Source organism: Dendrobates tinctorius, unplaced genomic scaffold (assembly GCF_039654945.1).
Source record: "Dendrobates tinctorius isolate UK_male_01 unplaced genomic scaffold, ASM3965494v1 ptg000171l, whole genome shotgun sequence".
Taxonomy (NCBI): domain Eukaryota; kingdom Metazoa; phylum Chordata; class Amphibia; order Anura; family Dendrobatidae; genus Dendrobates; species Dendrobates tinctorius.
This window is the reverse complement of record NW_027361838.1, coordinates 4,520,482-4,546,416: the sequence shown is the minus strand read 5'-3', so window position 1 is coordinate 4,546,416 and position 25,935 is coordinate 4,520,482. Positions and strand designations below refer to the sequence as shown.

The 25,935-nt window shown below is 43.1% G+C and overlaps 1 protein-coding gene across 4 annotated transcripts in view; it reads left to right on the top strand.

Moving 5' to 3' along the window:
- The window catches only part of RBBP8 (RB binding protein 8, endonuclease), a 149,412-nt gene that overhangs the window by 37,683 nt on the left and 85,794 nt on the right, over positions 1-25,935 (top strand). For 3 of the 4 annotated variants that reach the window (XM_073550844.1, XM_073550843.1, XM_073550846.1), the window contains 2 exons: positions 5,755-5,961; positions 22,979-23,021. In XM_073550844.1, the coding sequence (XP_073406945.1) occupies positions 5,844-5,961; positions 22,979-23,021 (161 nt within the window). In that variant the 5' untranslated portion in view covers positions 5,755-5,843. Of the gene's footprint in view, positions 1-3,692; positions 3,847-5,754; positions 5,962-22,978; positions 23,022-25,935 lie in introns of those variants that run through there. The other variant, XM_073550845.1, reaches the window with a different exon arrangement.

The window sequence follows — 25,935 nt, the reverse complement described above, 5'->3', positions numbered from 1 at the left end:
GACAGGACACAGTATACAGAGAGGGGGACACTGTGTACAGGGACAGTATACAGAGACAGGACACAGTATACAGAGAGGGGGACACTGTGTACAGGGACAGTATACAGAGACAGGACACAGTATACAGAGAGGGGGAGACGGTGTACAGGGATAGTATAGAGACAGGACACAGTATAGAGAGGGGGACACGGTGTACAGGGATAGTATACAGAGACAGGACACAGCATAGAGAGGGGGACACGGTGTACAGGGGCAGTATACAGAGACAGGACACAGTAAAGAGAGGGGGACACGGTGTACAGGGATAGTATACAGAGACAGGACACAGTATAGAGAGGGGGACACGGTGTACAGGGATAGTATACAGAGACAGGACACAGTATAGAGAGGGGGACACGGTGTATAGGGAGAGTATACAGAGACAGGGCATAATATACAGAGAGGGGGACACTGTGTACAGGGACAGTATACAGAGACGGGGACACTGTGTACAGGGGCAGTATACAGAGACAGGACACAGTATAGAGAGGGGGACACGATGTACAGGGGCAGTATACAGAGACAGGACACAGCATAGAGAGGGGGACACAGTGTACAGGGGCAGTATACAGAGACAGGACACAGTATAGAGAGGGGACACGGTGTACAGGGGCAGTATACAGAGACAGGACACAGTATAGAGAGGGGGACACGGTGTACAGGGGCAGTATACAGAGACAGGACACAGTATAGAGAGGGGGACACGGTGTACAGGGATAGTATAGAGACAGGACACAGTATAGAGAGGGGGACACGGTGTACAGGGATAGTATACAGAGACAGGGCATAATATACAGAGAGGGGGACACTGTGTACAGGGACAGTATACAGAGACAGGACACAGTATACAGAGACGGGGACACGGTGTACAGGGGCAGTATACAGAGACAGGACACAGTATAGAGAGGGGGACACGGTGTACAGGGATAGTATAGAGACAGGACACAGTATAGAGAGGGACACGGTGTACAGGGATAGTATACAGAGACAGGGCATAATATACAGAGAGGGGGACACTGTGTACAGGGACAGTATACAGAGACAGGACACAGTATACAGAGACGGGGACACGGTGTACAGGGGCAGTATACAGAGACAGGACACAGTATACAGAGAGGGGGACACGGTGTACAGGGATAGTATAGAGACAGGACACAGTATAGAGAGGGGGACACGGTGTACAGGGATAGTATACAGAGACAGGACACAGCATAGAGAGGGGGACACGGTGTACAGGGGCAGTATACAGAGACAGGACACAGTAAAGAGAGGGGGACACGGTGTACAGGGATAGTATACAGAGACAGGACACAGTATAGAGAGGGGGACACGGTGTACAGGGATAGTATACAGAGACAGGACACAGTATAGAGAGGGGGACACGGTGTACAGGGATAGTATACAGAGACAGGGCATAATATACAGAGAGGGGGACACTGTGTACAGGGACAGTATACAGAGACGGGGACACGGTGTACAGGGACAGTATACAGAGACAGGGCATAATATACAGAGAGGGGGACACTGTGTACAGGGACCGTATACAGAGACGGGGACACGGTGTACAGGGGCAGTATACAGAGACAGGACACAGTATAGAGAGGGGGACACGGTGTACAGGGATAGTATACAGAGACAGGGCATAATATACAGAGAGGGGGACACTGTGTACAGGGACAGTATACAGAGACGGGGACACGGTGTACAGGGACAGTATACAGAGACAGGACAGTATACAGAGAGGGGGACACTGTGTACAGGGACAGTATACAGAGACAGGACACAGTATACAGAGAGGGGGACACGGTGTACAGGGGCAGTATACAGAGACAGGACACAGTATACAGAGGGGGGGGACACGGTGTACAGGGGCAGTATACAGAGACAGGACACAGTATAGAGAGGGGGACACGGTGTACAGGGACAGTATACAGAGACAGGACACAGTATACAGAGAGGGGGACACTGTGTACAGGGACAGTATACAGAGACGGGGACACAGTATACAGAGAGGGGGACACGGTGTACAGGGATAGTATAGAGACAGGACACAGTATAGAGAGGGGGACACGGTGTACAGGGATAGTATACAGAGACAGGACACAGCATAGAGAGGGGGACACGGTGTACAGGGGCAGTATACAGAGACAGGACACAGTAAAGAGAGGGGGACACGGTGTACAGGGATAGTATACAGAGACAGGACACAGTATAGAGAGGGGGACACGGTGTACAGGGATAGTATACAGAGACAGGACACAGTATAGAGAGGGGGACACGGTGTACAGGGATAGTATACAGAGACAGGGCATAATATACAGAGAGGGGGACACTGTGTACAGGGACCGTATACAGAGACGGGGACACGGTGTACAGGGGCAGTATACAGAGACGGGGACACGGTGTACAGGGGCAGTATACAGAGACAGGACACAGTATAGAGAGGGGGACACGGTGTACAGGGATAGTATACAGAGACAGGGCATAATATACAGAGAGGGGGACACTGTGTACAGGGACAGTATACAGAGACGGGGACACGGTGTACAGGGACAGTATACAGAGACAGGACACAGTATACAGAGAGGGGGACACTGTGTACAGGGACAGTATACAGAGACAGGACACAGTATACAGAGAGGGGGACACTGTGTACAGGGGCAGTATACAGAGACAGGACACAGTATACAGAGGGGGGGACACGGTGTACAGGGGCAGTATACAGAGACAGGACACAGTATACAGAGGGGGACACGGTGTACAGGGATAGTATACAGAGACAGGGCATAATATACAGAGAGGGGGGACACTGTACAGGGACAGTATACAGAGACGGGGACACGGTGTACAGGGACAGTATACAGAGACAGGACACAGTATACAGAGAGGGGGACACTGTGTACAGGGACAGTATACAGAGACAGGACACAGTATACAGAGAGGGGGACACGGTGTACAGGGGCAGTATACAGAGACAGGACACAGTATACAGAGGGGGGGACACGGTCTACAGGGACAGTATACAGAGACAGGACACAGTATACAGAGAGGGGGACACGGTGTACAGGGACAGTATACAGAGACAGGACACAGTATACAGAGAGGGGGACACTGTGTACAGGGACAGTATACAGAGACAGGACACAGTATACAGAGAGGGGGACACGGTGTACAGGGACAGTATACAGAGACAGGACACAGTATACAGAGAGGGGGACACGGTGAACAGGGACAGTATACAGAGACAGGACACAGTATACAGAGAGGGGGACACGGTGTACAGGGGCAGTATACAGAGACAGGACACAGTATACAGAGAGGGGGACACGGTGTACAGGGGCAGTATACAGAGACAGGACACAGTATACAGAGAGGGGGACACGGTGTACAGGGGCAGTATACAGAGACAGGACACAGTATACAGAGAGGGGGACACGGTGTACAGGGGCAGTATACAGAGACAGGACACAGTATACAGAGAGGGGGACACTGTGTACAGGGACAGCAAAAAGAAATAGTACATAGAGACAGTATACAGGCGCAGTATAAGGAGACAGGACACTGTAGATAGACGCGGTATACAGACAAGCACAGACAGGACACACACTCCGCCACAGCGCACCGAGTCGCCGAACAAGACAAGACAGAACTGAGCGCGGCACTGAGCACTAGACATAGAGCAGCAGCGAGTCACGTGCGCGCCGCGGGCAGCGGGAGCGCGCACGTCACGCAGCGCAGCTTCCTGCGCTTTGTATTTCCCGCCGCACATCAGCTGGGGATGACGAGCGATGCAGTGCAGCGTGTGAGGTACGGGGAGCGTGCGGTGCTGTGCAGTGAGGGTGCAGCGCTATGTCAGGGGTGATCTCTACAGTACTTTCCGGAAACTGTGCCCTGTGCGGAACGTGTATTCCTATGAGGAAACATAGTATGTAAATGGTGACCGTGCACCACCGGGGACAGAGCCTTGTCCCTGCCTGAGACGGCCACGAATCTTTCATTATTACACATGTACCTGTACAGCACCCCTGTGTGTGTACAGGACAGAGCATTAGTGACTGATGGCACATGACCAGTCTCCGTCTGAGCATGTGCAGATCACTGCTATTTGCACATGCTCAGTGATTGCTTTTGCACTGTGGTCGGTTCTTGCGCTGCTCTGTAGAATGCTATGAACACAATGTATAAAAGTCACAGACACCAGACTGCGCCCGCTCTGACCAGCTCCCAATCTGACCAGGGGGTTTAACACCATTAAGGCTATTTTTTAAATATTGCAAAACTACACATTTCATCCCCTGACGCGCGCAGGTTGGGGGCACCGAGCTTTAGCTTATGCCACAAGTGCCTGCAAAAATCCTGTGCCAATTAGGTCATCATGCAGCAGTATTGCGCCCATCATAATGGCGGCTATCGGTGGAAATCAAACATCGCATTGTAGTCAGTGGGGCCTCGGGGGAAGCTCATGTCTGATATGTCACGGACAGTAATGCTGTTCTGTTCCTTTGATGGAAGAAAATAATAGAATTCAGAAACACATCCGCATGTGCCGCATGTCTGAAATTGGCTGCCACAATAAAAGCCCAGTGACCCTCCATACACATAATAGGGGACACCCACCATAAATGTTACATATTGCATTGGGTGAAAAAGTCACAAATGCATCAAGTTCAACCTATTATCTTCCTACATCAGTGCATGTAAGGCCTCTTTCACACTTCAGTCTTTTGACGCCAGTTCCAAACCGTCAAAGTGTGAAAAAACGGATCCGTTGCAGATTTGCAAAAAACTGATGCACCGGATCCGTTTTTTTGGATGGAGCCGTCGCAGCAGCCAGTGTATGAAATTTAAAGGAACAGAACTCTGGAAAAAGAGAGATTTTTTTGTGCCAGAACGGATTTTGGGGTTACATTAAATGAATGGAAATTCTTCCGGGCATGCTCGGTTTAAAAAAGCGGAATCCGTTGCCAGATTCCGTCATTTGATGGATTGCAGCGGATCTGCTGCCCATAGGCTAGCCAACGGCGAATCCGTCTTTTCAATGCAGACAAAAAAACGTTACAAAGTCTGTCTTCTCCCGACGGCGGACGCTGAAATTCCTACGGATCTGTCAAAAAACGGATGCAACGGACGACCATCCATCGCAATCCGCCACTAATGCAAGTCTATGAGAAAAAAACGGATTCCGCCAAAAAAAAGACGGATCCGTTTTTTTCAAAAAAGGGCGGATTTCGACTGATGTCAAAAGACTGAAGTGTGAAAGAGGCCTTATGCACACATTCACACTACATGGCTTTCTGCTGAAAAGTCACAATCAGGCTGCACAAATACCACAGATTTTGGGAACTTTTGGGGCCTTTGTACATATTGAGGGAGCCACTGTGATCCCGATGGACATATGTTTGCCTATATTTATAATAAGCGCCAATATTTCCCTTTTTTATTAAGCCACAGCTGAGTTTATCACTTGAGTGTAGGCAAATTTACGATATGAAGATCATAAAAGCTGAGAGAAGTGATCGTCTCCATTGTACTCTATGGGGAGAATCATCTCCCATTTTACCTTGCGCTGTATACATCCAGCGCTTCTGTTCTCCGTATCTGGGAATCCTAGCATAGAGACCCTCACCTGGCAATGGATTTTGTTGTCATATAATTGGAATACTATTTTGTATTGGTTGTGACTTCAAAAATATATATATTTTTTACCCTATATAGAGTAACGATCAAAGAGTCGCCTGTATTTGCACCAGAGAACAGCGCTATGTGATTGGAACCAGTGAGCGATCCACACCATCTGTCCTAAGATGAATATTTCGGGAAGCAGCTGTGGAAGTCCGAGCTCCACTGAGAGTCTGGCTCCTGGAGACTTATTTAAGGAACTGTGGACAAAGCTGAAGGAGTGTCATGACAAAGAGTTACAAGGTAACAGAACAGTATGCCGCAGGGCTGTGGAGTCGGTAAGCCAAACCTGCGACTCCGGCTCCTCAATTTCCCTTACACCGACTCCGACTCCACGACTCCGACTCCCACACATATTGCTTATATTTAAGTGAAAAATTTATTGTAGTACAATGTGAACCTCAGACATTTAATCATTTTTATGATCCAATAATCAAGATATTTAGATAGAACAGAATATATATTGGTGTACTACCCGGTTTTCATTCTTTTTGGTACAGATACGATATGGATAGACAGATATGGATAAATGGATAGATAGAGCAGATTTCAAATCTGCTTTTGCTATTGAAAACATTATCTATGAGCTCAAAAACTTTTCAGGTGATGCAGTTTTTTAAAAAGATGATCAGCTTTTGCAGCTGAAAAACGTATCCTCAAAAAACACAGGAAAAACGCTGTGTGTGAATGTAGCCTTAGATCAGGAATATAACAGCCATTTAAAGGACATTTCATAACTTTCCCAAACTCCTGCATTGAATTACTGTACCCAATTTATTATATATTTTAGGAGTCGGAGTCGGTCCATTTTATACCGACTCCAACTCCGAGTCCGACTCCACCAAAATGAGCACCGACTCCACGACTCCGACTCCACAGCCCTGGTATGCCGCTAATCACACTACACTGATGGAAACTTGTGTTCACCGTTTAAACCTGTTTAATGTATATTGAATTGGTGATATGTACACATGCAAAAAAAAAATATTAAAAACACATAAAATTCACGGTACTTTTGCAACATTTAATAATGCTAACTAAAAATTGGCCACTAGACCTCAAAGATGTAGCGACGTTGTGTCAAACACCTTGTGACCGTTTAAAACTCTCTAAAGATCCATTAACCATACCGTGTGCGAGTGTTCCTAGGAATGCTGTGGCAGTGCAGACATACTGCTGATCTCCTGAAGAATGAGGAAAAACGCTCACTTCTTGAGTGAAATGAAATTCTGATCTGGACAAAAGAGCATCAGTCTGTGTAAAACAGGATCAACAATGTCAAAAACAAAGTTTTTTGTAGCAGATAGCATATGTAGCATATGTATCATATGTAGCAGATTTACTGCTGTGCTTTGAGCACCGGCCACCGGGCGGCTCCCAAAGCCATCTGCCTGGAACAACCATAGAGGTCTCTATGTGACCTGTGGTTGTCCAGGCAACGTGTCGCCGACCCCCGATCACTTGATGGGGGTCGGTGATGAGCTCACTTCCGACCCGGCGGCCGGAAATGCTATTTAAATGCCCTCTGTCAGCTTTGACAGTGGGATTTAACTAGTTAATAGGCGCGGGCGGATGGCGATTCCGCTCGCGCCTATTGCAGGCACATGTCAGCTGTTCATAACAGCTGATATGTCGCGACTTTGAGGTGGGCTCACCACCGGAGCCCACCTCAAAGCAGGGGATCCTTACCGATGATGTACTATTCCGTCATCAGTAAGGAAGGGGTTAAATCCTTCATGCTCCAAAACATACTATTACTTCATTCAGCGTTCCAAGTACTTTGGAGTGGGCTCAGTAGCTAAGTCCGATTGACACTGGGTAGATGCCGACTATATTATATAGCTGGCATCAGCCTCTAATAGTAGCGTTCAGCAGGCTCACTGATCGCTGCTGTTAACCTCTTAAATGCCAGTGTCAGTCTCTGCGATACAGACCAGACAATCATTCAGTTGCCCATTGCGCCCCCCTTCGAGGCGATCAAGTGGAGCAAATAGGTTGCTGTGACAGCTGGAGGCCAGCTGAAGATCAGTGAGCATCTGAACAGGCTTCTTTATTAAAGGGAACCTGTGAGGTTATACGTGCAGCCCAAATTGTGGGCAGCTTGTATTAGCCACTGGAATGTCTATGCGTTGATGAAAGAATGTGGCACTGACTGTTTCCTAAATGTAAAGTCCTTTATCCCAATTCATGGGACATGGATGCGGTGTGCAGGGGTTATGTGGGTGAGGAGAGGACAACTGCTGTTTCGCGTTTCACCAACGCTTCTACGGGTCCAGGACAGCTATTAAAAATATTTTTTTTTCTGAAACGCCGCAGCATTCCAGAGTCAAACGTACATGGCTGTTATAATACAGCCAGTGGCTGATACATACTGCCCACAGTTTCGGCAGCATGTATCAACTGACAGGTTCCCTTTAGCTCCATTAGGGCTCATCCCCATTTGCGAGAAAAAAAAGGTCCGTTTCCTGTATGGAAAACGCGGACCGATTCTATGCAATTGTCATGCGAGTGTAATGCGATTTCAGTGTGATTTTTCAATATGACATGAGCATGACATCCGTATGCAATGCGATGTTAACATGAGGTTTTACATAGAGCAGTTCTCTCCATGTAAAAACAGCATTGTAAACTAACACTGTACACATCGGTTTAAAAAAAAATAAAACCTTGAAAACACACACACATATATATATATATATACATATATATATATATATATGTATATATGTATATGTATGTATGTATATATATATATATATATATATATATATATGTATATATATATACTGTATATATATATATATATATATATATATATATATATATATATATATATATATATATATGAGAAAGATGGCAGAATAGCCGTTAATTCATTTGTCGGCTTTTATAAAATAATTGCAAAAGCCGACAGGATATGAGACATGGATTACATGCAGTAAACCATTTTATTTCATTTAGTTTTTTATATGTACATATATACACATAGAGTACACACATACTGCAAACTACAAACATACTGCATATATATATCTAATCTAATATATACACTCACTGGCCACTTTATTAGGTACACCTGTCCAACTGTGTGTTAAGACTTAATTTCTAATCAGCCAATCACATGGCGGCAACTCAGTGCATTTAGGCATGTAGACATGGTCAAGACAATCTCCTGCAGTTCAAACCGAGCATCAGTATGGGGAAGAAAGGTGATTTGAGTGCCTTTGAACGTGGCATGATTGTTGGTGCCAGAAGGGCTGGTCTGAGTATTTCAGAAACTGCTGATCTACTGGGATTTTCACGCACAACCATCTCTAGGGTTTACAGAGAATGGTCCGAAAAAGAAAAAAAATCCAGTGAGCGGCAGTTCTGTGGCCGGAAATGCCTTGTTGATGCCAGAGGTCAGAGGAGAATGGGCAGACTGGTTCGAGCTGATAGAAAGGCAACAGTGACTCAAATTGCCACCCGTTACAACCAAGGTAGGCAGAAGAGCATCTCTGAACGCACAGTGCGTCGAACTTTGAGGCAGATGGGCTACAGCAGCAGAAGACCACACTGGGTACCACTCCTCTCAGCTAAGAACAGGAAACTGAGGCTACAATTTGCACAAGCTCATCGAAATTGGACAGTAGAAGATTGGAAAAACGTTGCCTGGTCTGATGAGTCTCGATTTCTGCTGCGACATTCGGATGGTAGGGTCAGAATTTGGCGTAAACAACATGAAAGCATGGATCCATCCTGCCTTGTATCAACGGTTCAGGCTGGTGGTGGTGGTGTCATGGTGTGGGGAATTCTTTCTTGGCACTCTTTGGGCCCCTTGGTACCAATTGAGCATCGTTGCAACGCCACAGCCTACCTGAGTATTGTTGCTGACCATGTCCATCCCTTTATGACCACAATGTACCCAACATCTGATGGCTACTTTCAGCAGGATAATGCGCCATGTCATAAAGCTCGAATCATCTCAGATTGGTTTCTTGAACATGACAATGAGTTCACTGTACTCAAATGGCCTCCTCAGTCACCAGATCTCAATCCAATAGAGCATCTTTGGGATGTGGTGGAACGGGAGATTCGCATCAGGGATGTGCAGCCGACAAATCTGCGCCAACTGTGTGATGCCATCATGTCAATATGGTCCAAAATCTCTGAGGAATGCTTCCAGCACCTTGTGGAATCTCTGCCACGAAGAATTGAGGCAGTTCTGAAGGCAAAAGGGGGTCCAACCCGTTACTAGCATGGTGTACCTAATAAAGTGGCCAGTGAGTGTATATACATAATATATATATTATATATATGTAACATATATATGATATATATATATATAATATATATAGTTGCATATACTATATATATATATATATATATATATATATATATATATTATATATCTCTAATATATATTTAATATATATACATATCATATATATATAATACATGTACACTCACTGGCCACTTTATTAGGTACACCATGCTAGTAAGGGGTTGGACCCCCTTTTGCCTTCAGAACTGCCTCAATTCTTCGTGGCAGAGATTCAACAAGGTGCTGGAAGCATTCCTCAGAGATTTTGGACCATATTGACATGATGGCATCACACAGTTGGCGCAGATTTGTCGGCTGCACATCCCTGATGCGAATCTCCCGTTCCACCACATCCCAAAGATGCTCTATTGGATTGAGATCTGGTGACTGAGGAGGCCATTTGAGTACAGTAAACTCATTGTCATGTTCAAGAAACCAATCTGAGATGATTCGAGCTTTATGACATGGCGCATTATCCTGCTGAAAGTAGCCATCAGATGTTGGGTACATTGTGGTCATAAAGGGATGGACATGGTCAGCAACAATACTCAGGTAGGCTGTGGCGTTGCAACGATGCTCAATTGGTACCAAGGGGCCCAAAGAGTGCCCAGAAAAAATTCCCCACACCATGACACCACCACCACCAGCCTGAACCGTTGATACAAGGCAGGATGGATCCATGCTTTCATGTTGTTTACGCCAAATTCTGACCCTACCATCCGAATGTCGCAGCAGAAATCGAGACTCATCAGACCAGGCAACGTTTTTCCAATCTTCTACTGTCCAATTTCGATGAGCTTGTGCAAATTGTAGCCTCAGTTTCCTGTTCTTAGCTGAGAGGAGTGGTACCCAGTGTGGTCTTCTGCTGCTGTAGCCCATCTGCCTCAAAGTTTGACGCACTGTGCGTTCAGAGATGCTCTTCTGCCTACCTTGGTTGTAACGGGTGGCAATTTGAGTCACTGTTGCCTTTCTATCAGCTCGAACCAGTCTGCCCATTCTCCTCTGACCTCTGGCATCAACATGGCATTTCCGGCCACAGAACTGCCGCTCACTGGATTTTTTTTCTTTTTCGGACCATTCTCTGTAAACCCTAGAGATGGTTGTGCGTGAAAATCCCAGTAGATCAGCAGTTTCTGAAATTCTCAGACCAGCCCTTCTGGCACCAACAATCATGCCACGTTCAAAGGCACTCAAATCACCTTTCTTCCCCATACTGATGCTCGGTTTGAACTGCAGGAGATTGTCTTGACCATGTCTACATGCCTAAATGCACTGAGTTGCCGCCATGTGATTGGCTGATTAGAAATTAAGTCTTAACACACAGTTGGACAGGTGTACCTAATAAAGTGGCCAGTGAGTGTATATATAGACATGTTAGTGACAAATACAATTCTAATGTTGGTTCTAAATTATGAACATGTATTTATTTAATACATGATTATTTCAAGGAACAAAATGGTGTGGGGTCCCCCTATTATTTATAGAAAGCAACACTATACTACTGTAATTGTATTTGTCTCTGACATATATATATATATATATATATATATATTATGTTTATAGAATATATATATATATATATATATATATATATATATGTATCTAATATATGAAATGCATAGTAAGATTGAACAAAAGACGCTAATTCAATTGCCGGCTTCTGTAAAATCATTCCCCAACCCGACATGAAATGACACATGGTTTACATATAGTAAACCATTTCATTTCATGTTTTTTTTATATGTCCCTGACTAATAATTAGATTATGATTTGTGTGTAAAATTTGGGACGTCTAGGTTAAATTAAGAGGTTAATTAATTGGAAAAAATTGCATGGGCTCTCGCGGTAAAATCGCAACCAGTGAGGTAAAGCAGGTGAGTGAGGGCAGATTTTAATAGCTATGAGAGGGACCATTGTTTTTGCCCCCCAGCTACAAAAATCTGCCCCCAGACACCCCAACACACACAGACATTAATGAAAATGTCTTTTAATGAAATAAAGACACTTAGTTTTTGACCACATTTTATTACTCTGGTAGTCCATAAATAAACCATGACCTGCAAAAAAAATAACATAAAAAAAACAACCATATTCTTACCTCTCCGCCGTTCAGTCATGTCCCACGCTGCAATCTATCACAAGGAGTTAAATAGTTTACAATGAGGACTGGTGCTAATGCTACCAGCCCCATTGTAATTTACTGCAGAATGACTTAGTTCAGCTCTTTGCAGCCTCACTGGCTGCCTGGAGATGAACTAATTAGCATGGGAAAGTTTCTGACTTTTTTCCCATGCTCATCAGTTCACTTCAGGTCAGCCGGGGACTCCCTCTGACGTCACTGAGGCTGCGGGGAGTCCCCTGGCTGACCTGAAGTGAACTAATGAGCGTGGGGAAAAAGTCAGAAACTTTCCCACGTTAATTAGTTCATCTCCAGGCAGCCAGTGAGGCTGCGAAGAGCTGAATGAAGTCATTCTGGGACATGACTGAACGACGGAGAGGTAAGAATATGGTTGTTTTTTTTATGTTATTTTTTTTGCAGGTCATGGTTTATTTATGAATTACCAGAGTAATAAAATGTGGTCAAAAACCAAGTGTCTTTATTTCATTAAAATACTTTTTCATTAACCCCTTTCCTACATTGGACGTACTATTCCGTCCATGTGACCTGGGACCTACCGTATATACTCGTGTATAAGTCGAGATTTTCAGCCCATTTTTTTGGGCTGAAAGTCCCCCTCTCGACTTATACACGAGTCATATACCGGGGGGATCGGCGGGGCAGAGGGGGGTGTCAGATCATACTCACCCTTCTCTGCAGCTCCACTGCTTGTTCCATGTTGTCGGCGCTGCTCTCTTCCTGCTTCATCTGTCAAATGGAACCCGCTCATTAAATATGCGCATATTTAATGAGCGGGTACCACGTGACCGCTGAACCAGGAAGAGAGCAGCGCCGACAACATGGAACAAGCAGAGGAGCTGCAGAGACAAGCGCCAGGACCCGGTGAGTATGAACGGGGAGGGGAGGCAGGCATATTCACCTGTCCCTGCACTCTGCTGTCTTGCGTCCTCTGCAGTGACATTCAGGTCAGAGAGCGCTATCGCACTCTGCCTACACAGTCAATGCAGAGCGCAACGCTGATGAGCAGGGGGCAGCGACTGAGGGGAGTATACAGGTTTTTGGGTTTTTCCTGTAAGAGAGGCAGCGGCAGCTGCAACATGATGGGGCCACTCACTGTGCAGAAAAGCTGGGGCCACTCACTGTGCAGAAAAGCTGGGGCCACTCACTGTGCAGAAAAGCTGGGGCCACTCACTGTGCAGAAAAGCTGGGGCCACTCACTGTGCAGAAAAGCTGGGGCCACTCACTGTGCAGAAAAGCTGGGGCCACTCACTGTGCAGAAAAGCTGGGGCCACTCACTGTGCAGAAAAGCTGGGGCCATTCACTGTGCATCATAGCTGGGGCCACTCACTGTGCATCATAACTGGGGCCACTCACTGTGCATCATAACTGGGGCCACACACTGCACATAACTGGGGCCACTCACTGTGCATCATAACTGGGGCCACTCACTGTGCATCATAACTGGGGCCACTCACTGTGCATCATAACTGGGGCCACTCACTGTGCATCATAACTGGGGCCACTCACTGTGCATCATAACTGGGGCCACTCACTGTGCATCATAACTGGGACCACTCACTGTGCACCCTCGACTTATACACGAGTCAATAAGTTTTCCCAGTTTTTTGTGGCAAAATTAGGGGGGTCGACTTATACTCGAGTCGACTTATACTTGAGTATATACGGTAAGTCCCAAGGACGGAATAGTACGTCTAATGCGATCAGCGGCGCTCAAGGGGGGAGCGCAGCTGATTGCGGCCGGGTGTCAGCTGATTATCACAGCTGACACCCGACACGTTAACCCCTGGCACACCGCGATCAAACATGATCGCAGTGTACCGGGGATTAAAGGAAGGATCGGCAGGGAGGGGGCTCCCTCCGTGCTTCCCTGCGACCCCCACAGCAGCGCGATGTGCAGTGCCGCTGCGGGGGTCGCCTTCCCTGCAGGTCCCTGGATCCAATGTGGCAACGGGGACCTTCGAGGGGCCTGCAGGGAGCTGGCTTCCTCACTGCCCGCAGAGCGCAGGCATGAGGAAGCCTGCAGCAGTGCCTGTGACAGATCTGTCACAGCGATCTGTGATGTGACAGATCAGCGATCTGTCACAGGACAGTGATGTCCCCCATGGGACATTATAATAAAGTGAAAAAAAATTCCCTAATTCATTTTTTGAAAATAAAATAACAAAAAAAACAATAAAAGTACACATATTTGGTATCGCCGCGTCCGTAATGACCCACCCTATAAAACTGTCCCATTAGTTAACCCCTTTAGCGAACCCCTTAAAAAAATAAAAATAAAAAACGAAGCAAAAAATAATGATTTATTATCATACCGCCGAACAAAAAGTGCAATAACGCACGATCAAAAAGACGCATATAAATATCCATGGTACCGCTGAAAACGTCATCTTGTCCCGCAAAAAACGAGCCACAACACAGCGTCATCAGCAAAAAAATAAAAAAGTTATAGCTCGCAGAATAAAGCGATGCAAAAATAATTATTTTTTATATAGAAATTGTTTTCATTGCATAAAACCGCCACAACATAAAAAAATGACATAAATGAGGTATCGCTGTAACCGTACTGACCCGAAGAATAAAACCGCCTTATCAATTTTACCGCACGCGGAACGGTGTAAACGCACCCCCCAAAAGAAATTCATGAAACGCTGTTTTTTGTTCATTCTGCGTCCCAAAAATCGGAATAAAAAGCGGTCAAAAAATGTCACATGCCCGAAAATGGTACCAATAAAAACGTCAACTTGTCCCGCAAAAAATAAGACCTCACATGACTCGGTTGGTCAAAATATGGAAACATTATAGCTCTCAATATGTGGTGATGCATAAACTATTTTTACAATAAAAAGCGTCTTTTAGCGTATGACAGCTGCCAAAAATAAAAACCCGCCATAAATAGTAAATCAAACCCCCCGTTATCACCCCCTTAGTTAGGAAAAAATAATAAAATAAAATTTTTTTATTTATTTCCATTTTCCCATTAGGGCTAGGGTTAGGTTTGGAGTTAGAATTGGGGGATTTCCACTGTTGTGGCACATCAGGGGCTTTCCAAAAGCGACATGGCGTCCTATCTCAATTCCAGCCAAAAAAGTTAAATGGCCCTGCTTTCCTTCCGAGCTCTGCCATGTGCCCAAATAGTGGTTTACCCCCATATATGGGGTATCAGCATACTCAGGACAAATTGCACAATAACTTTTGGGGGCCTGTTACTCTTGGGAAAATAAAAATTGGGGGTGAAAAGATCATTTTGTGGAAAAAATGATTTTTTTAATTGTACGGCTGTACGTTATAAACTTCTGTGAAGCCTTTGGGGGTTCAAAGTGCCCACCACATATCTAGATAAGTTCCTTGGGGGGTCTAGTTTCCAAAATGGGGTCTCTTGTGGGGGGTTTCCACTGTTTAGGCACATCAGGGGCTCTCCAAACGTGGCATGGCGTCCAATCTGAATTCCAGCCAATTTTGCAGTGAAAAAGTCAAACGGCGCTCCTTCCCTTCCGAGCTCTGCCATGCGCCCAAACAGTCGTTCCCCCCCACATATCAGGTATCAGCGTACTCAGGACAAATTGCACAATAACTTTTGCAGTCCAATTTCTCCTGTTACCCTTGGTAAAATAAAAAAATTGAACCTGAAGTAATTTTTTTGTGAAAAAAAGTTAAATGTTCATTTTTTTTAAACATTCAAAAAATTCCTGTGAAGCACCTGAAGGGTTAATAAACTTCTTGAATGTGGTTTTGAGCACCTTGAGGGGTGCAGTTTTTTAGAATGGTGTCACTTTTGGGTATTTTCTGTCATATTGACCTTTTAAAGTGAGTTCAAATGTGATGTGGTCCCTAAAAATAAAATGGTGTTGTTAAAATGAGAAATCGCTGGTCAACTTTTAACCCTTATAACTTCCTAACAAAAAAAAAATTTTGGTCCCCAAATTGTGATGATGTAAAGTAAACATGTGGGAAATGTTATCTATTAAGTTTTTTGAGTGCCATATCTCTGTGATTTAAGAGCATAAAAATTCAAAGTTGGAAAATTGCAAAATTTTCAAAGTTTTCACCAAATTTCCATTTTTTCAAATAAACGCAAGTTATATGAATGAAATTTTACCACTAACATAAAGTAGAATATGTCACGAGAAAACATTGTCAGAATCACCGGGATCCATGGAAGCGTTCCAGAGTTATTACCTCATAAAGGGACAGTGGTCAGAATTGTAAAAATTGGCCCGGGAGTTAACGTGCAAACCACCCTTGGTAGTGAAGGGGTTAATGTCTGTGTTTTTTAACCCTTTCATAGTCTAGGGTTAACAATGGATCGGTGTCTAATTGACACCTCTCCATTATTAATCGGCTTAATGTCACCTTCCAATTGCAAGGTGACATTAACCTTTTGTTATATTAACCCATTCGCCACCCCTGCAGGGCAACGGGAATAGAGAGGATAAGTGCCAGAATAGGCGCATGTTATAATTGCGCCTTTTCTGGGGTGTCTGGGGACAGATTTTTGTGGCGGGGGGGGGGGGCAAAACAATGGTCCCTCTCATGGCTATTAAAATCTGCCCTCACTCACCTGCTTTACCTCTCCGGTTGCGATTTTACCGTGGGAGCCCACACAATTTTTTCCAATTAATTAACCCCTTAATTTAACGACTAGATGTCCCAAATTTTACACACAAATCATAATCTAATTATTAGTCACGGACATATAAATCAAAACATGAAATTAAATGGTTTACTGTATGTAAACCATGTGTTATTTCATGTCGGGCTGGGGAATGATTTTACACAAGCCGGCAATTGAATTAGCAGCTTTTGTTCTATCTTACTGTGCCAAATATATATATATATATATATATATATATATATATACACACACACACACACACACACGTATAAAGAATATATATATAAATCTATATATTAAAATATATATATACACATGTATATTAGACATTTATATATATATATATACACATATAAATTATATATAATATAATATACATACATGTAATATATAAAAGATATATAATATATGTATACATATAGTATATGTAAGCTAGACATATTTAATATATATTGTAAATATATATATTTATATATATAGACAGAGATGTCATTGACAAATACAACTAGTATAGTGATGCTGTCTCTAAATTGTAGGGGTCCCCACGCCATTTTGTTCCTTAAAAAAAATCATTTATTAATTAAATACATGTCCACAATTTAGAAACAACACTAGACTAATTGTATTTGTCACTAACATGTATATATGTATTTGATATATACTATATTTATTATATATATATTTATAATTTAAATATATAATATCTAATATATATATATAAATAAAACGTGTGTGTGTGTGTATATATATATATATATAAATTAGGTACACCATGCTAGTAACGGGTTGGACCCCCTTTTGCCTTCAGAACTGCCTCAATTCTTCGTGGCAGAGATTCAACAAGGTGCTGGAAGCATTCCTCAGAGATTTTGGACCATATTGACATGATGGCATCACACAGTTGGCGCAGATTTGTCGGCTGCACATCCCTGATGCGAATCTCCCGTTCCACCACATCCCAAAGATGCTCTATTGGATTGAGATCTGGTGACTGAGGAGGCCATTTGAGTACAGTGAACTCATTGTCATGTTCAAGAAACCAATCTGAGATGATTCGAGCTTTATGACATGGCGCATTATCCTGCTGAAAGTAGCCATCAGATGCCTGTTCTTAGCTGAGAGGAGTGGTACCCAGTGTGGTCTTCTGCTGCTTTAGCCCATCTGCCTCAAAGTTCGACGCACTGTGCGTTCAGAGATGCTCTTCTGCCTACCTTGGTTGTAACGGGTGGCAATTTGAGTCACTGTTGCCTTTCTATCAGCTCGAACCAGTATGCCCATTCTCCTCTGACCTCTGGCATCAACAAGGCATTTCCGGCCACAGAACTGCCGCTCACTGGATTTTTTTTCTTTTTCGGACCATTCTCTGTAAACCCTAGAGATGGTTGTGCGTGAAAATCCCAGTAGATCAGCAGTTTCTGAAATACTCAGACCAGCCCTTCTGGCACCAACAATCATGCCACGTTCAAAGGCACTCAAATCACCTTTCTTCCCCATACTGATGCTCGGTTTGAACTGCAGGAGATTGTCTTGACCATGTCTACATGCCTAAATGCACTGAGTTGCCGCCATGTGATTGGCTGATTAGAAATTAAGTCTTCACACACAGTTGGACAGGTGTACCTAATAAAGTGGCCAGTGAGTGTGTGTATATATATATATATATATATATATATATATACACACACACAGTGGGGAAAAAAAGTATTTAGTCAGTCAGCAATAGTGCAAGTTCCACCACTTAAAAAGATGAGAGGCGTCTGTAATTTACATCATAGGTAGACCTCAACTATGGGAGACAAACTGAGAAAAAAAAATCCAGAAAATCACATTGTCTGTTTTTTTTTCATTTTATTTGCATATTATGGTGGAAAATAAGTATTTGGTCAGAAACAAAATTTCATCTCAATACTTTGTGATATATCCTTTGTTGGCAATGACAGAGGTCAAACGTTTTCTGTAAGTCTTCACAAGGTTGCCACACACTGTTGTTGGTATGTTGGCCCATTCCTCCATGCAGATCTCCTCTAGAGCAGTGATGTTTTTGTCTTTTCGCTTGGCAACACGGACTTTCAACTCCCTCCAAAGGTTTTCTATAGGGTTGAGATCTGGAGACTGGCTAGGCCACTCCAGGACCTTGAAATGCTTCTTACGAAGCCACTCCTTCGTTGCCCTGGCGGTGTGCTTTGGATCATTGTCATGTTGAAAGACCCAGCCACGTTTCATCTTCAATGCCCTTGCTGATGGAAGGAGGTTTGCACTCAAAATCTCACGATACATGGCCCCATTCATTCTTTCATGTACCCGGATCAGTCGTCCTGGCCCCTTTGCAGAGAAACAGCCCCAAAGCATGATGTTTCCACCACCATGCTTTACAGTAGGTATGGTGTTTGATGGATGCAACTCAGTATTCTTTTTCCTCCAAACACGACAAGTTGTGTTTCTACCAAACAGTTCCAGTTTGGTTTCATCAGACCATAGGACATTCTCCCAAAACTCCTCTGAATCATCCAAATGCTCTCTAGCAAACTTCAGACGGGCCCGGACATGTACAGGCTTAAGCAGTGGGACACGTCTGGCACTGCAGGATCTGAGTCCATGGTGGCGTAGTGTGTTACTTATGGTAGGCCTTGTTACATTGGTCCCAGCTCTCTGCAGTTCATTCACTAGGTCCCCCGCGTGGTTCTGGGATTTTTGCTCACCGTTCTTGTGATCATTCTGACCCCACGGGGTGGGATTTTGCGTGGAGCACCAGATCGAGGGAGATTATCAGTGGTCTTGTATGTCTTCCATTTTCTAATTATTGCTCCCACAGTTGATTTCTTCACTCCAAGCTGGTTGGCTATTGCAGATTCAGTCTTCCCAGCCTTTTGTTTCTGGTGTCCTTTGACAGCTCTTTGGTCTTCACCATAGTGGAGTTTGGAGTCAGACTGTTTGAGGGTGTGCACAGGTGTCTTTTTATACTGATAACAAGTTTAAACAGGTGCCATTACTACAGGTAATGAGTGGAGGAAAGAGGAGACTCTTATATATATATTCTTTATGTCTTCAATATAATATATTATATATAGTATGGCTATAAATTTATATGTACTGTAGATATAATATATATAATCTATATCTTATTCTATGTGTATATATATTATGTGTATATATATATATATATATATATATGTGTGTGTATCACTGACATGTGTGTATATATATATATATATATATATATATATATATATAAATGTATGTATTCTGTGTATATGGTGCGAGTGCTGTCAGATATTTTATCGCACCCATTGACTTGCATTGGCGATTTTCCCCTGAAAATCGCAGCATGCTGCGATTTTTTTCTTAGTCCGATTTCGGCTGAGAAAAAAATTGCAAATGAGATGTCACACATTGCCTAACACTGGTCAGAGTGCAATCTGATTTTTAATGAGCCCTTACGGCCAAGTGCTAAAAGTTTACAGCAGTTTTGTTATAGGCTTTAACTCCGCACTATTAAAAATTAACTGCGCTGGGTTAAAGCTACTTCTGCAATCTAACAGGAGCAGATAGAGTGCAGAGCTGTCAGACACAGATGTGGACTCTGTGGAGAAGACAGCAGTGGTTTCATTACTGCTTCTGTCTATTATTTTGCACGGTACACAGCAATCATTGAGTGCTGTGTAGTGCACAGACGCATTGGCACTGCTGATGCTTTTGTAGAACTTTGCTATCACATAATGGCTGGGTGTCTGCCATCGCAGCCAAGCTGCTGGCTCCTAGCAGACCCAGATCAGCTCTGTGAGTGACCTGTCACTCCAGTGGGCTCTTTTCCCCTGTAACGGAAGCCGATATGGATGTGCCACTTGCAGTGGAAAAGAATGATCAATAAGGGGTAAGCAAAAATGTTCACAGAAATGTTAGATCTCTTGGGGAGAAAGTTCTGATTGAAAAATATACATATATAAAACATCTGCAAAAAATAACATTCTTGCCAAAATATTTTTTCACATAAAATACATTTTATTACAAATGTAACAAAAAATAATGTAACAATAAATTCTGAATCGGCACTACCATAATAACCTTTAGAATTCATTCAAGTAGGTTATTTGGTGTAAAACATGAACTGTAAAAAATATAAACAGAAAAAAATAAACCAAATATTGCTTATTTTCTGTATTTTAATCGTTAAAAAAATTGCATTATTTTTTTGAACCATATGACGGACGTAACTGTAAGGCTATGTGCACACGTTGCGGAATTGCCGCAGAAATTTCTGCGGGAATTCTGCAACTCCCTGCCCAGGAAATACGCTAGAATTCCGCATGTGTATTTCCCGCGTTTTAGCTAGCATTTTGCAAGCGTAATTAGCTTGCAGAATATTAATGTTTTCCAAGCGATCTGTTGCATCGCTTGGAAAACTGATTGACAGGTTGGACACACTCGTCAAACATATTGTTTGACGAGTGTGACCAACTTTTTACTGTTGCGACTGCCTATGCGGCATCAGTAGGAAAAAGATATAAAGTTAAAAATAATAAAAAAATAAAATAAAAAATGGTGTTTTTCCTCACCTTCCGGCGTCCCATGCAGCATTCCCGTTCCTCGCAATGCTCCTGGCAAGTCCCGTTCCCAGTGATGCCTTGCGACAATGACCTTTGATGACGTCACGGTCTCGCGAGATCATTGCCAGGAGCATCGCTGAGGCCTGGGAACGCTGCAGGGGCCACAGGAAGGTGAGAAGAACATGATTTTTTATTTTATTTCTTTTTTTTACAGGGATATGGTACCCAGAGCCTGGAGGAGAATCTCCTCTCCTCCAGACTCTGAGTACTATCCGCACATTTTCTGCTTACTTTGCGCATGATGGCCATAGCCACATGCGGAAAATAAGCAGAACAATGCATTCCTATGTGTGCGGAATTCCCGCGATTCCGCACAAAGAATGAGCATGCTGCGTATTTTTCCGCAATGCGATTCCGCCGCGGAAAAATACACAGCATTAGCACAGCATGTGTGGAATGCCATAGGATTGTATGGGATGCTTTTTTTGCCTTTTCGCGTCAAAAGCGCACATTAAAAAACACCGCGAAAACGGGAAAAAAAAAAAACCTGCTACGTGTGCACGCAGCCTAAGACGCACCCCAGATCTAGAAAGCAGAAAATAGGAATAACAAGTTTCCTGCTATTTTAAACTTTCCCCCATAGATTTATTATTAGTGTTTCTCTGCAGCATGTGTATTATACACATATAGCTTTACAGCACGCACATTATATACACTGTGTATGTAAATATGTATGTATTATTATTTTTGGTTTATTTCTTTTTTTCTTTTTCTTTTTTTTTTTTTACATAATCTTGCTACAAACATACTATACATTACCAACTTTAGGCTATGTGCACACAGTGTGGATCCTCCTGCGGATTTTTCCGTGCGGATTTTACTAAATCCGCAGGTCAAATGACCTGCATTTCTCCTGCAGATTTATTCCTTTTTTTGTTGCGGTTTTACTGTGGTTTTTGTGCGGTTTTCCACCTGCGGATTTGTAGAATGGAGCAGGTGGAAAACTGCAGCAAAACCGCACAAAAGAAGTCACATGCTGTTTTTTTTTCCCCGCGGTAAAAACCGCAGCATGTGCACAGCGTTTTTTTTTTTTTTTTTTTTTACATAGGCTATAATGGTACTGTACATCACCTGCAGTTCTGCTGCAGATCCGCAGCAGAATCCGCGCCGTGTGCACAGAGCCTTAGAAATTTCCTCCCAGACATGTGATCAAATAGATGCGTGTCGGCCAGAAGAGGGCAGATCTTTTAGTGATCGTGATGACTCTGTGTCGTTCTCCTCACTCACAGGTAGCTCCTCTGGTCTAGAACACGCACACGCTTTTTAACAAAAATTTTGTCCATGCTAAAAAGTTCATCTTATAGTCCAAAAAATCTGGTATATGAACAACAGTAATTTATATCCACAGTAAAGCAGGGCTAAAAATAACATTTTTTCTCAATAATTCAAAGTCTCATACAGTGACGTCAGTGAAAAAAATAGTTATTGCTGTTAAATGGGAGAGAGGCAAAAATAAAAAGTCTGATCATTAAGGGGTTAACTTTCTGCATTTGTGCAGATGCTCTTGGAATATCCTTGTATTAGCCATGCTTCATATTTAGTCACTTGTATGTATGAGTCTTTTTCTTTGCCTCTAACAGTAAATGTTATTTTGCTTTTAGAACTTCTAATGAAAATTAACAAGTTGAAGACACAGAGATGTTTGTAAGTGTTAACAGCAGGGAATCCCTTATACCCTGTAGCACAGTATGTGGATCCCTCCTGTCGTGTCATCCATTTTTATACCATACATATTATTTTTCATACTGTATACAATTTTCAGAACCATCTCAAGGCGTTGTTGTCTCAGCAAGCAGCTGAACTACAGGCTCCAGCAACCTTCCTTCATGTGGGTCTCTATGCAGCATTTAGTGACTGCACATGGGCCCTAGTGATCCGCACTCTGTCCCTAGATCTTTAGATTATAGATACAAAAAAATGTTATGGAACCCGGCAGACAGAAAATATAAAAATGTCTGAATGAATAATTGATTTTTATAATCTACATTTAGGTAAATCTGGTGATTCTAAACGTTTCACACGATGAAGTCAGTCCCACTGTCTGCAGATGATGAATGTTACCAGAGTTCTTCGTTTGTGACTTAATGCATACCACACCAAATACCTTAATTATTGTTTGCTGGAGCCTCTTGACAAGCGTCCCATTGTAGATACAATGGCTGTATATAGGCATTCTTGTTCTCACTGACCCTTGTTGAATACCTGAGGTTTAATATTTCAGAGCTGATAACCAGTGCGACAATGAAAGCCTTATGTTTTTCCAAGCTTTCCCATTGAATCTAATGATCTCTGAGGCTGGGTCACAAACCATGATTGCCAATGTAATTCTTTGCCAAATTGTCACTCACTTTACATGCAGCATTCGGAGAAACATACTTAAATGTAGCTAGAGTCAACTGTCTCATGTATTGGCTGTATATGCTATCTGTACTAATTTATTGTAAATCAATCTTGTCAGTAGTTAAAATTTGCTTGTGCTTGCACACATTAGGCTGGAACTACACGGCGACTTTGGTCACGACACAAATCGCTCAGCCCAGGATCGCTTTGTACTGATCTCCAGGGGGTTGGACCAGATGACTCAGGAGGTCCCTTCCAGCTCTACCATTCTAAGATTCTATGCTGCATCGCAGCATTATGCAGGTGACTGGGGCTGCATTGCAACCCCAGGGTATCGAGACTGCAACAAGCCAATTAAAAAAAAAAAGTCTGATTTTTTTTTTTTAACAGCTTGCTTGTCATGCCCCCCATCATGTTCACCTGCATTACACTGCAGTATAGCACTGGCACAAAGCAATCTTTGCCAAATATCGGCACCAAAGTTATCATCAAACCTCAGCCTTAGTGGTATTTTTTTTCCCCTATGTCGTAAACCAAGATGGGAGTTTGTTTGAAATATCATGACAAATTTCTTGTACAGCAATTCCCCACTATAAGGTAATATACCGGTAGCAGCATTGCTGTATCAGCAGGCTACAAAAAGCTATTAGTTTATTGGGCGGCACGGTGGCTCAGTGGTGGGTCCTGGGTTCGAATCCCACCAAGGACAACATCTGCAAGGAGTTTGTATGTTCTCCCCGTGTTTGCGTGGGTTTCCTCCGGGCACTCCGGTTTCCTCCCACATTCTAAAGACATACTGATAGGGAATTTAGATTGTGAGCCCCATCGGGGACAGTGATGATAATATGTGCAAATTGTAAAGCGCTGCGGAATATGTTAGCGCTACATAAAAATAAAGATTATTATTATTGTGCCTGCAAAAGAGTTTTTCTTAGCCCACCGTCCTTGTAAGCAATTTGCTAATAATTTGACCATGTAATTGAAGAAATGTAGGTTATACTTTAGTGTGGGCCAACATTTCTCACAATGCAGCATTGCATCTCCCAGTACTGCATGTACTCTTCTTTAGCTAACCGAACAGACTTTAAAACATACGGTATTTGCATTGTGCAGTCGTGGCCAAAAGTTGAGATTGGCACAAATTTTGGATTTCACAAAGTTCACTTCTCCGTGTTTTTAGCTCTTTCAGTCAGATGTTTCTCTGGTTACTGAAGTACAATAATAAGCATTTCATAAGTTTTTAATCTTTTTTGACAAATACATCAAGTTTATGTAAAGTCTCAATATTTATTGTCTTGACCATTATTTTTCAAGAGTACTGCCCTTCGGCCTGGCATAGATATCTGTCTCTGAGCCAGATCCTGACTGATAGCAACCCATGTCTAATCAGTGTTTGAAATTTAGCACCATTTCTGTTTGTCCATTTGTTTTTTGAGAACTAACCTCACTTCTGCACTTAGCTTTGACAGATGGATATTCACTAGTGACTGATGACAGCCCATTCTTGTCTAGTCAGTGCTTGAATTATCACAATTGTTTTTTATTTGTCCTACTGATTTTTGAGGATTGACAAAATGTTCTCAATGCAATTGAATTCTGGGGAAATTTCTAACCATGAACCCAATGTCGATATTTTGTTCTTTGAGCCACTTAGTTATCACTGTAGCTTTGTGACAGTGGGCTCCATCATGCTGGAAAAAGCATTGTTAATCAGCAAATTACTCCTTGGTTGTTGAGAGAAGCTTCTATTCATAGCAGTGTTCTTTTGGCAAAATCAAAATTGTGAGTGAGCCCACTTCATGGATGAAAGGCAGCTCCACACATGAAAGGTCTCGTGATGCTTTACTGTTGGCATGACACAAGACTAATGGCAGCACTCACCTTTTCTTCTGTGGACAAACCTAAGACCATTCATGTGTTGAGGCTTTTCATCTTTTGGATTAAGATCACTCACAATTTTGCCTAAGAACACTATCATGAGTAAAGAATAGAGGATCTAACCATCTTCCAAGAACAATTTCTCACAACAGTCATCAATTTGGTGATGAACAAAGCTTTTTTCCGGGAAGATGGAGACCATGTCACAAGAAAAAAGTGATAACAAAGTGGTTCAGTGGAGAAAACAGTTACATTTTTGGTCCATGGCCAGAAAACTCTCAAGATCTCAATCCCATTGAGAAACTGAGGATAGTTATCAAAAAACGAATGGACCAACAGA